The following is a 13,246-nucleotide window of genomic DNA, read 5'->3' as shown; positions in this document are numbered from 1 at the left end:
TGAGGGCACGAGGGCTGAGGGCTGGGGCAGAGGGCTGGGGCTGAGGGCTGGGGGCTGAGGTCCCCGGGCACCACAGGGAAGCCGGCGTGGAGCAGACAGGAGCAAGAGCTGTGAGGACACACTGCAGGGGAGCCCGGGGCCGGGAGGAGCCCGGGGCCCAGCCGGTATCCCCGGCAGCGACGCTCCTGCCAGGCGAGACGGGGCTTACCATAGGCTGCCGCACCTCCACCTTGATGATGTCCTCGTAGATGTCGTCACCTTCGTCCTCCCGCGGGACACAGTCGTAGATGTCCTCACCCAGGTCATGCTCACTGCACGGGAGGAAGTGGGTGAGCGGGGAGGGAGGGTCCAGCCCCCCTGACCCAGGAGCCCTGGAAGTCCACCTGCCTCGGCCACAGGCTGCTCCACAAGTGGGGGCTTCCATGAGTTTAAGGAGATGGCAGAGAGGTCACCATCTGCCATCTGCCTTGGTAGCAGAGGACCCTGGCGACGAGGCCCCAGCGTCTCGGCCTGCAGACACCCGGAGGCCCTGAGACGCCTGCCTCCCAGAGGCCCCCGGTGCTGGGTGCTGCCCCATGACTACAGCCCCCGCCCCAGGCCGGGCCGTGACCTGTGGCTCAGCCTGAGGTCCCCACTGTCCTTGAGGCCCGGGTGTGAAGGTCAAGGGCACAGTGCCCAGCAGGGCCATCTTCCACACCCGGGTGAGGAAGTAGCACTGGGGGAACCTGGAGCTCGGGATGCCCCTTCCCAAGCCTGCCCCCGGGAGACTGGCCCCCACCCCGGCTCCTGCTGCAGAAAGCCTGTGTCTGCCCAGGACTGTGGTTCCCGTCTCCTCCGAGTTGGCCCTCTGCCTGCAGGACCTAGGTCACAGTCCCCAAAAGCCCAGGAGTGCCTCAAGCAGCCTTTCTAGTTATCTGTGCAGTGTGGATGAGTCCTCCGCCCAGCCCGTGGCTGCCCGAACCTCCACACCAGAGCTGCGCCAGGGCTCGGCAACAGCCGGTCATTCCCACAGACCCCTGGGGATGGTGGAGCCGCCCCCAGCCCAGGCTGGCCAGGGTCTTGAGCTCTGCTGGGTCCTTCCTCAGGGGAGGCTGGGCTTGGAGGCCAGCCCTGCTCAGCTCTGGGCAAAGATGCGTCTCTGAGGCCGGCTTTCCTGGCTCAGAGCAGGGCCCTGGATTCCAGAGGCAGGGACTGGGGACACTCCCCGCAGGTCCTCCCAGCACGCAGTGGGGGGAAAAGTGGAGCAGAGCAGGGATGACCGCAGCAGCAAGGTGCCCCTGGCCAAGCAGGCCCCTGAGCCCCTCAGGCCTTGCTGCTGAATCCACTCAGAGGGTCAGGGTCACCACTCAAGACCTGCGTGGGAGAGGGAGCAAGGGAAGGCCTCAGCAGCCAGGGGTCTCCCAGAGCCCTTGGCCCCTCCCCACATGCAGCACCCGGGCAGAAGCCCCAGGACTGTCCTCCAGGGGAGGCCGAGAGCCAGCCCAGTGCGGGGTGCAGGTCTTGGTGAGGCCTTCTCAGTCCCCGGAGGGAAGGAGGAGGTGCAGCAGCTGCTGGGTGCTCCGGCTTTGGCACCAGCACAGGTGAGGCAGCTGGGAACCTGGCATGGATGGATCCGGACTGTCCCCGGCAGCTCCTGTGCTGAGGGCTTGGTCAGGGCTGGCTGGATCTGAGGGATCTGACCCTGGACTCGTCCTGTGTGCAGTCATCCACGGGGGCTGGATGGCCTGCTGCAGGTGGCAGCTTGGGGGAAGCAGGTCACTTTCTGCTGGGCCGTCCTCTCCCCGGCCCCTGGCTCTCTGCTCCCTGGCTGCCGTGAGCTGGGCAGCTCCCTCCGCTATGCCCTTCTTCTGAGATGTCTCTGCCCTGGACCAGCCGACCCAGGCCTGACCTCTGAACCCTGAGCCAGGGGAAGCCGCCTCTCTCAGTTGCTCAGGTCAGGCACGGAGGCTACAGTGGGGAAAGCCGACTCCACAGGGCCTAGCTTTACATGAAGAGCTTCCTGCCACCTTCAAGTCCCTTCTGGGCGCCAGCGCCACTGTCTGCCCAGAGAACTGCACTGTGGCCATTCTGCACCCTGAACCCACACGGAGCTGAGACAGCAAGGAGGCAGGGCCAGGCTCGGCCAGGTTCCCCCACCTGCCCGGGGCTCCCCAGGCAGCACACGAGAGTGCACGCACGCGCACACACACACACACACACAATGCACACACATGCACACATGCAGACACATGCCCATATGCAGATACACACATACACACACTTGCACATGCATACAGACACAGATGCACACACAGGTACATGCACACGCAGTGGGGGGTGAGCATTGTGACAGTCTTGCTAACCCAACTCAAAGCTTCCCCAAGACAGGTCTGACAATCCACTGGGAAACTGTCACTTGCAATGACACAGATCTCCTCCCTGCCTCTCTGATTCCGTCCCCGGGGGTGATGCAGCCTGGCTACCCTGGGAACATAGGCGAAGCGCTGCATGGCCCTTCCCAGCAGGGGCTGGACACCCAAATTTCTGTCATGCAACAGAGTAATTCTGGTGGCTAAACCACCGTGCAGAACCCTGACTGTGCAGAACCCTGACCATGCAGAACCCAGGCGAGACAGAGAAGCATCCAGGCTGCTAAATGAACCAGACAGCCCATCACAGACTGGCCACACAGACACGTGGGCTCCGCTCCAACGGCGGGCCAGGCGGACAGAGCATGTGGACAGGGGTTTTGACTATTAAATATTCTATAAGCTGATGAAACAGATAAAAATGACTGGAAGTTGGCCAGGGACAGGTCCTTGAGTGGTGACCACACAGCTGCAGGGCCCCCTCCCGCCCTACAGTGAGGGGCATCCTAACCAATTCCAGGCCCAGCCCCACCCAGCTCGGATTCTGATCAACCAGGAACGGTGCAGCTCCCACCAACTCCACCAGAGCCTGCTCCCAGGGGGTGAGCGCTGTCCAGGAGCCCTGGGCCAGGCTGGGCAGACGGGCGAGTGGGCACGGTGCCCTGTGCCCAGGCAACATCATGGGGGCTACAGCCCTGCTCCACCCACTGCTCCCCTGAAGCCCAGCACGTCTGCCCCGAGTACTCAGGGGAGTGCGGCTCTGAAGCCCCACAGAAGGGGAGCAGAGGAGCACAGGGCACCCGGCGAGCACAGGAGGAGGCGTGGCCTCCTGGTGGCCCAACAAGGGCAGGTGTGGACCACTCCTGCACAAGGCTTCCATCCTGGGTGCACAGGAGGGGCCTAGGAAAGGTGCCACAGGCAGAGTCCCCTCAGCGCCCCTGCCTGGCTGAGCCCCTGCATCCAGGTGCACAGTCACACCAGCCAGCCACCCGTATGTCCCCCGCACCCTGGGGAATGCACATATGTACTATCTTCAAAAATGGAAACGTACCCCCAGCTGAGGCCCCCCTCCAGGGGACAGTGTGCAGCTCACAGGCAGCTCCCCGGCCCCTTTTGGCCAGCTCCCCGCCACTGGCTACTGGCCGGTCCTCACTAGATACCCTTCATCTGGTAGAGGACACAGGGACACCAGGAACACCTGCCCTCCTGTCTGGCTTCTCTGCCTGCACACGTGAGTTGGAGACCCCACCACACGTGCAGTTCCCTGTACCAGCAGCTGTCCCTTCACGCTGCTGAATGCCAGTCCACTGTGGGAGGCACCATCTGAGAACCAGTCGCCTCTTAGACAGACATTCAGGCTGCTTCCAGGTCTTGGTTGTGGTGGACAGAAGGGGCCATATGAGCATTCAACTCCTGTGCGCATGTGCACAAACACTCCAGTTCCACAGGAACAGCCTTCCCTCCACAGTGGAGCTGCTGGCCAACGGGCAGGTGCATCTCCAACTTCACAAGCAGCTACCAAGGTTCTTCCAAGGTGGCTGCAGCATTTACATCCATACAAGCAGTGTGTGCAACTTCCAGTCACTCCACATCCTCTTCAGCTCATGCTGTTGTCAGTCTTTTTAATTTTAGCCACTAGCACAGATACCAGTGAAATACTGCTGTGGTTGTGTTTTGCATTTTTCCAATGACTAGTGATGCTGAAGATTTTTCCATGTACTTATTATATATCATCCTTTGGGAAAGGATTTTGTCCATTTCAAGAATTTTGTTCATTTCTGAAAATACATTCTTTCTTTTTTCTTTTTCCAGGAGCTCTTTATATATTGTGGATCAAGTGCTTTGTCATGTGTGTTTTATAATCCCACCACCACCACCAGTCTCTGCCTTGGCTATTCATTTCCTTCATGTGTCTTGATAAGCATTCGTTGTTAATTTAATAAAGACAAATTTATCAATTTGTTCTTCTGTTCTGTGTCCCACCTAAAAACTCCTGTGTCTTGCTGAGAACTCTTTGCTTTCTTCCAAGTCATTAAAGATTTTTCTCCTGCATTTCTACTGGGAGCTGTCTAGTTTTGGTAGGTACATCCAGGATTCAGGTGCAGACTTTGCAGGTGGGGCGTAGGAAAGGTGCAACGGGTAGAGTCCCCTCTAGTGCTGCTGCCTGGCTGAGCCACTTGCATGTCCCCCACACTCTGGGAAATGCACATTTCCCAGAGGTGGGTGTTCACTGTTTCCCACAAAAATATCCAAGCGTTCCAGAATAATTAACCAAAGACTCTGTTGTCCCCACTGGGATGCTTAGATAGAAAAACAAGGGGCCATGCGCCGGTCTAGTCCGAGCTCCGTTCCGTCCATCCACTCTCTGGCCTGCTGCAGACACGGCTGTGCTCCCCTTCAGTCCATGGGCAGTCTTGTAAGCAGTGGAGGGAATCCTCCAGCCTGTCCTTTAACAAGACCACGTGCTATTCCAAATGATCATGGAGCCATCTGCTTCTGGGGAGCCTTGGGGATCATGACGTGTTAACGACATCACCTCCAACCCATGAACACAGTACAGACGTTCACTTATGTAGGTCTTCCATTTCTCTCAGCAATAGTTTATAGTTTTACCATTTCAAAACCCACAAAGTTTTGGCTAATTTCAGTGGTTCTTCTGGCCTCCCTCACCCCCATCCCCTCCTTCCCTACCCCACCCTTCCCTTCTCCTGGGATTCCCATCACACACGCTGGGCTGCTTGAAACCGTCTGCCGTGTCTGAGGCTCCATGTGTTGTCCCCTCTCCCGTCTGTTGTATAAAGTCTGTGGCGGCTCCCGTGGAACCATCTTCAAGGTCCACGGCTTCTTGCTTTGCCACCTGTGACCTCCATCAAGCTGATCTGGTGACTGCTCACTTCAGACCTGGGTTTCAGTTTGGGGATTTCCACTTGGCCCTTTTCAGTCGTCTGGTCCTCTGCAGTGGCTCCCTGCGTCTGTCACGCACTTCCCTCCGAAGTCCCTGGCCATAACCTGTTGTGACAGTTCACTTTCTGTACCAGTTGTCCGGGCCGCGGGCGCTCGGACGGCTCGCAGACAGTGCTTCTGGGTGTGTCTGCGAGAGCGTTCATGGACACCAACGACTGGACTGGTAGACGGGGGGGAGGAAGACCTGCCCTCACCCACGTGGTGGCCGTCACCCGGTCCACTGATGGGGATCCACCCAGGCAGAGCACAGTGGTGGGAGACGGCAGAGCAGCTCAATCGCTGGAGGGGGACACACAGCTTCTCCTGTCGTGGGACATCAGAACTCCTGGTTCTCAGGACTTTGACTTCTGGATTCACCCTGCGCCATCCCCCCCCACCACAGGTTCTCAGGTCTCTGTCCTGGGCGTCACATCCCAGGCCCGGGGTCCTCAGGCCCCGAGGCTCTGACTGACTCTGCCAGCAACGTTCCTGGAGCCACAGCTTGCAGGTGCGCACTGTGGGAACTTCTGGCCTCCATGATCACATACGCAGAGCCCCGTGACAAATCCCTCTGACACACCTCTGCGCGTCCTACTGGCTCCGGTCCCCTGCAGACCCCTGACTGCGCAGCTGCCGATGCAAACAGCTGGGTCCTCCGGCGCTGGCTCCCACGGCCGGTTCCTTCCTGAGCCCAGCTCATGTCCTCCTGCTTCTCTGCAGGCTGGGTGCCTTTCACACTGGACATCATGAACGGGTCGCTGTGGGGACTCCAGATCCTGAGGTTCCCGTTTCTTCCAATGAGAGCTCAGTTGGACTCAAACCTCAAACTGACCTCCCACCGTGGGCGGGGCTGGAGTGCTGCCCTCGGGTCGTCCTGGCCCTCGGGTCGTCCTGGGCAGCGGGGGCTGAAGAGGGCGTGGCCAAGGGTGCAGGTGGGTCTTACATGCAGACTTGGGGGCTGCTGCTGCCTATGGACCCTGCCTCCCAGCCCACCCCTCAGCAGCTCTGCCAGCCCCAAGTCCTGTCCTGAGGTTGGGGTATAGATCCTGAGTGTCCCCCATGGCCCCTGTGCTGTAGGCCTGGCCCAGCCTGTGGCCCTGCTGGAGGTGGTGGAATCTTGGGGGACAGAGCCCAGTGGGAGGAATTAGGTCACAGGGTGTGCCCTGAAGGGGGTGTCGGGACCCAGCCCTTCTTCTCTACTGCCCAGACACACAAGGTGAGCAGCCTCCTGCTCGTGGGCTCCTGCCAGGGTGTACTGTGTGACACAGAGCCAAGGCATGGGGACAGGGACACTGGGAACTCCCAGGGCGGTCACCCCAACACCACACAGAAGGGACACTGGGCCTCCACAATCACATACGCAGAGCCCAGGGTGGCCACCCAACATGCTCACTGCTGTGCCCCGAGGATGCCAGAAGGAGCTCTGGTTCCTGCAGGACCTGGTCCCCACCCCGCCCTGTCTCACAGTCCCACACAGGACTGACCAGAGCTGACCAACCGTGTGTACTGCCCGCAGCCAGGAGGGAGCCGGCCCCAGGGTCTCTTCCAAGTGACAGAAGCCTCAGGATGTGCCCCCTCCCTCAACCAAGCAGTGCGTACGGGGGCTGCCAAGAGCCAGCAGGGTCCTACCAGACCCCTCCCAGATCCCCTGACCACAGTTCAACTAAGGTCAGTGGACATTGAGAAGGACAGGTCTGTGCGGTTTCCTGGAAATGTGGCGGCCTCACCACACGCGTGCTCCAGATGACAGGACAGGCTGGGAATGGCCAGGAGAGTGCTCAGCTACAACCATAAGATGAGCCCAGCAGCTGGATGGGGTGAACCCACACCGCCCTGAGGCCATACTCGCCAGACTCCTGCGGTCCCGGAGCAGCGTGGACAAAGGCCCTGCGACCCCCACAGGCTGGGGTGGAGAATGACGGGCAGCAGTGGGGCTGGGTCCTGGTGCCAAGATGGCCCTCAGGTAGGGACGAGGCCCAGGAGCTGTCCAACGGTGGCCCTGACCTTCCACCATTCTTGCTCCTTAGCAAGGGTGTCACCTGTGGGTCACTTCACCATCCTGAGCACGGCAGAGGGAGCTGGCAGAGCTGGGCTGGGGGCTCCACGTGGAGGTTGGCTGGGGGTCTGGGGTCTCCTGGGAGGGCAGAGCAGCGACAGGGAGGAGCCTGGCCCCCGTTTTCATGAGACAGCAGCTTGAAGAGAGTCCAGCTAAGACCTGACAGAAGGAGCCCACCCCCTGGCCCCTGCGCACAGTCCCACGGGGAGCAGGAGGCCAGGCTGAAGCCTCCCTGCTGGACCTGTCCAGCCCACGCCTCGAGACCCTGCAGAGCCCGCGGGCCTCTGAATCCCACGGTGCACCTCCATCACGCTCCGCCTGGCCTCCTGGGCAGCCCGCTTTGGTGGCAGTCAGAGGGGGTGGGGCTCCCCTGGAGCCAGAGGAGCTGGCGGGTCTGCGTCACCTCCAGACCACGAGGTGGGGACTTCACGCTCGCTCTAGGTTTCTGCCATCCGGCAAGTCCAAGCCACCTCCCAGCCCACGGGTGTCTAGCTCGGTAACTCTGGGCAGGAAGACTGGACCTCGGCTTCCCCAGCTGCCAAGGGCGTCAGAAGAGGATCAGCCACAATGCGAATGACCAGCCACGCACACAGTGGGTGCTCAATAAACGCACCTTCCTTCACTGAGACGATATTTGGCACAGGCCTGTGCTCAGTGAGCAGTGTTAAGAGCAGCAGTTTTCAAATGCAGACGCTGGGGGTTGGGGGCCCAGGAACCTGGCCCATCTGGTCACCGCCCAGCTGTGGCCTTGCCTGGTGTCAGGGGCTGCCCTTCCTCCTCCAGTTGCCTGAGAACACCAGAGCACAGATGTAAGGGAGGGACCGTGGGCCACAGCAGGAAAGCGGCCACTCAGAGGCAGAGGGGCCGCTGCCCCCCGCCCCGCCCCCAGTCTCCTCGCCGTCTCTCCCCCTGGTCTCTCCCCCGTGGCTTCCTGCCGTCAGCTGCACTGACAGATGCTAAATCCCCACAATTATTTCTGTCTTTGAAGCAGCCTGAAATCTTCCAGGAGGGGCCCCGAGCACGGGCTGTGGCCTGAGATCGCAAACTCCTGCCTCCGGCCCGAGATCCTGGGCCCGGCTGGAGCCTCGCCTGCTGTCAGAAGGCAGCTGCCCAGAGAGGGCCAGCCCCGCGCCCAGGAAAACCAAGGACAAGCGCGCACACCCTGCCTGTGCCCCGCGCCTCAGGACTGAGGTCGAGAAGCATCACCAGGACAGGTCCTGGTGGTCAGCGCCTGGTGACTAGGAAACCAAATGGGGGCTTCCTGACCTGCTGCACGCCGACAGCGGCCTGTCTCCAGGAGCTGGGGCAGGGGCAGCAGAGAAGCCCCGTGGACTAGACGGTCTGCACGGGGGGCAGACAGATGGACGAGGGCTTCTTTACATGCCACCTGCCCTCGGCAGCCCGACCACTCCCTGGGAGGTGGGGAAACCAGCAATCGCCCAGGTGGCACAGCTCAGCTGGACAGGACACCAGGGAGCTATTCTGAGGGCTGTGCACACACCACACCTCCCTCCTCTGGGAATTCCCTCTAAGCGGGTATAAATTTAGACCACCTTCTAAAAACACCCAGGAACCAAGAAGAATGCAAGGGTGTCCCAGGAGCTGGGCCCAGAGGACATCGTGGCCACCACAGCAGAGGGCTTAGGGTTTCAGTTCTTCCTTTGTCCCATGAAGCATGCTGTGCTACCTCCAGAAAGTCACTTCCCTTCTCCGAGCCTTCATTTCCTCAACTACAACTGGGGGCCAGATCACCTGTAGTGAGGGCTGGCCTGGCACTCGGGCCTTTCGGTGTAAGAATCGTGAATGTTGGCAGCACCCTGGCACCTCCCCTTGCCACTCCCCTTGCCACCAGGCCCAGGTCGAGTAGTCTGCCCTGTGTGTTCCTCACAACAGAGGCCGCCCTGGTGTGCTGGGAACCTCCTGGGGCGGGTGCCCGTCATCCACTGGCAGGCCTGGGGATGGCTTCTGGAGCAGGCAGCCTGGGTGCCGTAGGATGGAGGAGTGTGGCGGTCCTACAGCAGGCCACTCAGGGCCCAGTGTGCCACGTCCCTTCTAAGCCACAATCCCAGGTGCCCCCCGTGTGCTGCCTCAGTGTTGAATGGGGGGAGGCGCCAAGGCCGAGGCTTTGTCCTCCTGGGGCTTCCAGGGTCCAGGGGCGAGGCAGGGACCTCATTAGAGAGCACAGAACTGTCCCTCGGGCCACAGCCAGCTGCTCCCTGCTCCCTGCAGGGGACTTTAGAACTCCTCCAGGCAGCCCCCAGCCCTGCAGAGATGGCAGGAATGAGAGGACCGCTGTGACCTCTCCTGACAGCCCCTAACGAGGCATTCAAAGTGGAAGTCCATGGAGACCGGCCGGCCAGCCGCTGCCACTGACTCTGAGGGCCAGCCAGGCAGGGCTGACAGCGGGCTCACGTGCACCTGAGGGCACTCCCCCAGAGGGCCTGGACCAGCAGCCTCCCCGGGGTGCCCGGCGGGAGCAGGGTTTCAAGGTCACGGAAGCCCCAGACCCACAGAGGCCCACAGTGGTCCTGCTGCACGGAGGGGTCCGGGAGAAGTCCTGAGGGCAGGACAGGGCGCAGAGAGCAGGGCTGTCAGTCCCACTGGCAGTGGCCAATGGCTCTGAGGACCACAGAGGGACAGAAGCACTCATGGGCTTGTTGCCGACACAGGCATAGATGGGAAGCCCCTGCCTCTCCTGCCTGCATCCCCTCTCGACATCAGGCCAGTGGACCAGGCCAGCAGCCGGGGCTGGGCTGCACACATGGGTTACCCTGGGCCAGGACCACTGGCCTCTGCTACTGAGTAACAGACTCCCAGGACCTCAGCCCATCACGTGCCATGACCAGCCGGGCAGCGGGAGGGCAGCTTCTCTAAACTACACTCAGGCAGATCCTGCACCCCTTCAAAAGGCACTCCAACCCACACCTCCTCCAGGAAGCCTCCCGCCTCGGCTCTGTGAGGTGTGTGGCCAGTGGACACTGCCTGACTGACCCACATGAGAGGTGGAAGCCCTTTGGGGGTGAGAAACACAGAACTGACGGGCACAGGCCCCAGGTCTGTGACGGGTGCTGACCTGTGCCCAGCTCTGAGCTCCTGGGGCTGGCAGGGGTGGTCAGGCAAGGGCCTTCTGGGTTGGACAGGCCTGGGTCCAAACTGTAGCTCTCCCTCATTGGCTGTGTGACCCCGGGCAGGGGTCTTCCCCTCTCGGAGCCCCACCACCTTCCCGGGCAGTGGAAAGGCTCTGGGCCCTCTGCACTGGACCAAGGTAGTAAGGTGAGAAACATCTGGCAAGGCGGGCTCCGTGGACACTGGCTCTTGGGTTCCATTTGGCCAGTCCCCATGACACAGGCCCTCCACTGTGTTCAGGGAACTGGGTGCCACCAAGGAAGGCCCAGCTCGGGGAGCACGCACGTTCCAAGTGTACTGTACTGAGGCACGGGGAGGGGGGGACCCTGCTGGCAGACACTGCTCGAGGTCAGCTGTAGGTGCCCTGGTCAAGGCCCTTCTGCCCCTGGCCATCACCTGTCCAGGCCAGGCCCTCAGGCATGAGACCACTGCCTCCCTGTCCTCACAGTGCTGTGGCCCTGTGTCCTGCCTGCACCCTGGGCTCCTCTCCAGCCCACTCCTGCCCTGGACAGCAGGGGACCTGGCCAGGGTCCACACCCCCACCTCAGGAGAGCCTGGCCTCCTGCCTCCTCTTACTGGTGGGCAACAGGCATTCCTCCCAGGAACAGGGGCAGGGGCTGTCGACAAGGCTGGAGCGTGGTCCGTCCATAAGGGCTATTTCCCTGGACGTCTTTCCAAACCCACCCCCTCTAGAAGGTGACCGTGAGATGCCCCCCAGGGCCTCTCTCCTGCCTGAGCCGGGCGACACTGGGGGCACCCCGCATGTACACAGGCCTCCCCCAGTGCAAGTGAGCCCTTGTGGGCTGGGGAGGCGGCTCCAGCAAGCTCTGTGGTGCGGTGGGCAGAGTGCGGGCTGCGGGCAGCGTGGGGAGGGCTCCCGCCTGGCCAGGGTCCCCGCAGGGGCTCGTCCTCCATGGTCTTTCCCGCTGATCAAGGGCTCTGCACAGAGTGGCTGAGGGAGGCCCCTGGGGCCAGGGTCAGGAGGAGGCACAGGTCCCCTGCCCTCCTGCAGCCCCAGCCCACCTGGGTGCCCCAACCCCACCAGAGTTGGGGGTCCCTAGACCTCCTCCACACCAGAAACGTCACTTCTGCACCTTAGGAAATTCTCCCAACAACGCTGACCTGACACAGTGAAAGCCACCGAGTCCTTCACGATGCAGTAAAGTGTGCAGGTCAAGACCACACCCGAGGGGCTGGGATGTGGCTCAAGCGGTGGCGCGCTCGCCTGGCATGCGTGCGGCCCGGGTTCGATCCTCAGCACCACATACAAACAAAGATGTTGTGTCCACCAAATACTAAAAAAATAAATATTAAAAAATTCTCTCTCTCTCTACCTCTATCTCTCTCACTCTCTCTTTTAAAAAAAAAAAAGACCACACCCGAGTGTGAAAACCACTTCTATTCCAAGGACCGTGGGGTCAGAGCTGAGCCAGCAGGTCCCGGGGACAAACCTGTGCTCTCAGAGGGATGCGTGGGTCCCTGGAGCATGTGGCAGGTCCAGGTGTCAATCTCTTGTCCTGTGGCAGCAGGCCAAGCAACAGCCTGCAATGTCACCACCCTCGAGGGGCAGCACCTGGCCCAGATCCTGCAACAGGGAAGCGGGCTGTGACCCGCCCAGCGGCACCTGGCCAGCCCCAGGCAGAACTGCCTGGCAGGCCATCACAGGGCCAGAGGCAGGAAGCTGCGAGCTCCTGGCCACCTGGTCTGATGTTGCGCGAGACACCTGCCCAACTCCAGGCTCCAAACCGCTCAGGCCCACACCTGAAAGCTGCCCCTCCCAGAGCCCGGGGAGACCCCACCTGCACAGAGGCCCAAGAGCCCCATGAAGAGGCACTGGAGAGGAGGGGCAGAGGCTGAGGGAGGACCTCTGTCCCCAGAGCCGAGAGGCCGGTCACAGTGAGAGCACTCACACCAGGCAGAGGGGCAGGGGCAGCCATCAGGGTGCCCCACACAGCCACCCTGTGCAGCTGGACGTTGGACACTCACCAGCACGCCACTGGGGGCAGGCTCCCTGCTGTGCCAGCCACCTGTCCCCACCCCACCACACAGGATGAAGCAGGCAGCTACCCCAATGGGCTGAACTTCACCCAGAGTGACCCCCAAGGCACTTCTCAGACCCAGAGGGTCAGCGTCCTTGCAGCCTGGCCCCGCTTGCCCCCGCCCAGGTGTCCACACCCACTGTGGGCACCGGGTCCTGCCCTGCCTTCTGTGGCTGCTGCTCCTGCTGCAAGACTGTCTCTGCTCTTTGGAACATTCCTGCAGGTTCTGAGACCCTCTGTCCACTCTCCTGAGAGGACTTCAGGCTTCAGGCTGGTGACCCCAGCCCCTTGCTGTTCCTGCAATACCATCCCAGGCAGGTCTGTCGGCCTTCCGTGGAGACCTGCCTGCAGGTGTGGCAGCCAGGGTCCGGGGGGGGGGCCTGAGAAGTGGGACCAACCACAGTGCAAATGCATGGTACTGACCACGCCACCAGAAAGGGGCTCCTCCAGGCACGGTGCGTGGCAGAGCCATGTGAGCAGCACTACTCAGTGTTGACCTCTCCAGCCGGCCGCTCTCACCACCTGATCATACACCTCGGCCATCTCAAGAGCCAGCTCAGGGTACTTGGGAAAGCCACCTCAGTCCCTGGCTCCCAGAAGGAGACTGTGGATCGGGGACCAGCACTGCCTGTCCAGATGACCAAGAGCCCTGCTGGTGTCCAGCTCACAGGACAGTGAGTGGGGTGGAACTGGCCAGGCACAAACCTTCAGATTAGGGACTTGGTGTGGCGAGG

At 61.5% G+C, this 13,246-nt stretch overlaps 1 protein-coding gene across 10 annotated transcripts in view; it reads right to left on the bottom strand.

Moving 5' to 3' along the window:
* Positions 1-13,246, bottom strand: part of Vav2 (vav guanine nucleotide exchange factor 2) — a 123,719-nt gene that overhangs the window by 37,608 nt on the left and 72,865 nt on the right. For all 10 annotated transcript variants that reach the window (XM_048813381.1, XM_048813376.1, XM_048813373.1 and 7 more), the window contains one exon: positions 209-311. In XM_048813381.1, coding sequence (XP_048669338.1) covers positions 209-311 — 103 coding nt within the window. The remainder of the gene's footprint in view (positions 1-208; positions 312-13,246) is intronic.

This window comes from Marmota marmota, unplaced genomic scaffold (genome assembly GCF_001458135.2).
Source record: "Marmota marmota marmota unplaced genomic scaffold, marMar, whole genome shotgun sequence".
Classification (NCBI taxonomy): domain Eukaryota; kingdom Metazoa; phylum Chordata; class Mammalia; order Rodentia; family Sciuridae; genus Marmota; species Marmota marmota.
The sequence above is the reverse complement of the archived record's forward strand: the minus strand, read 5'-3'. Positions and strand labels throughout refer to the sequence as shown.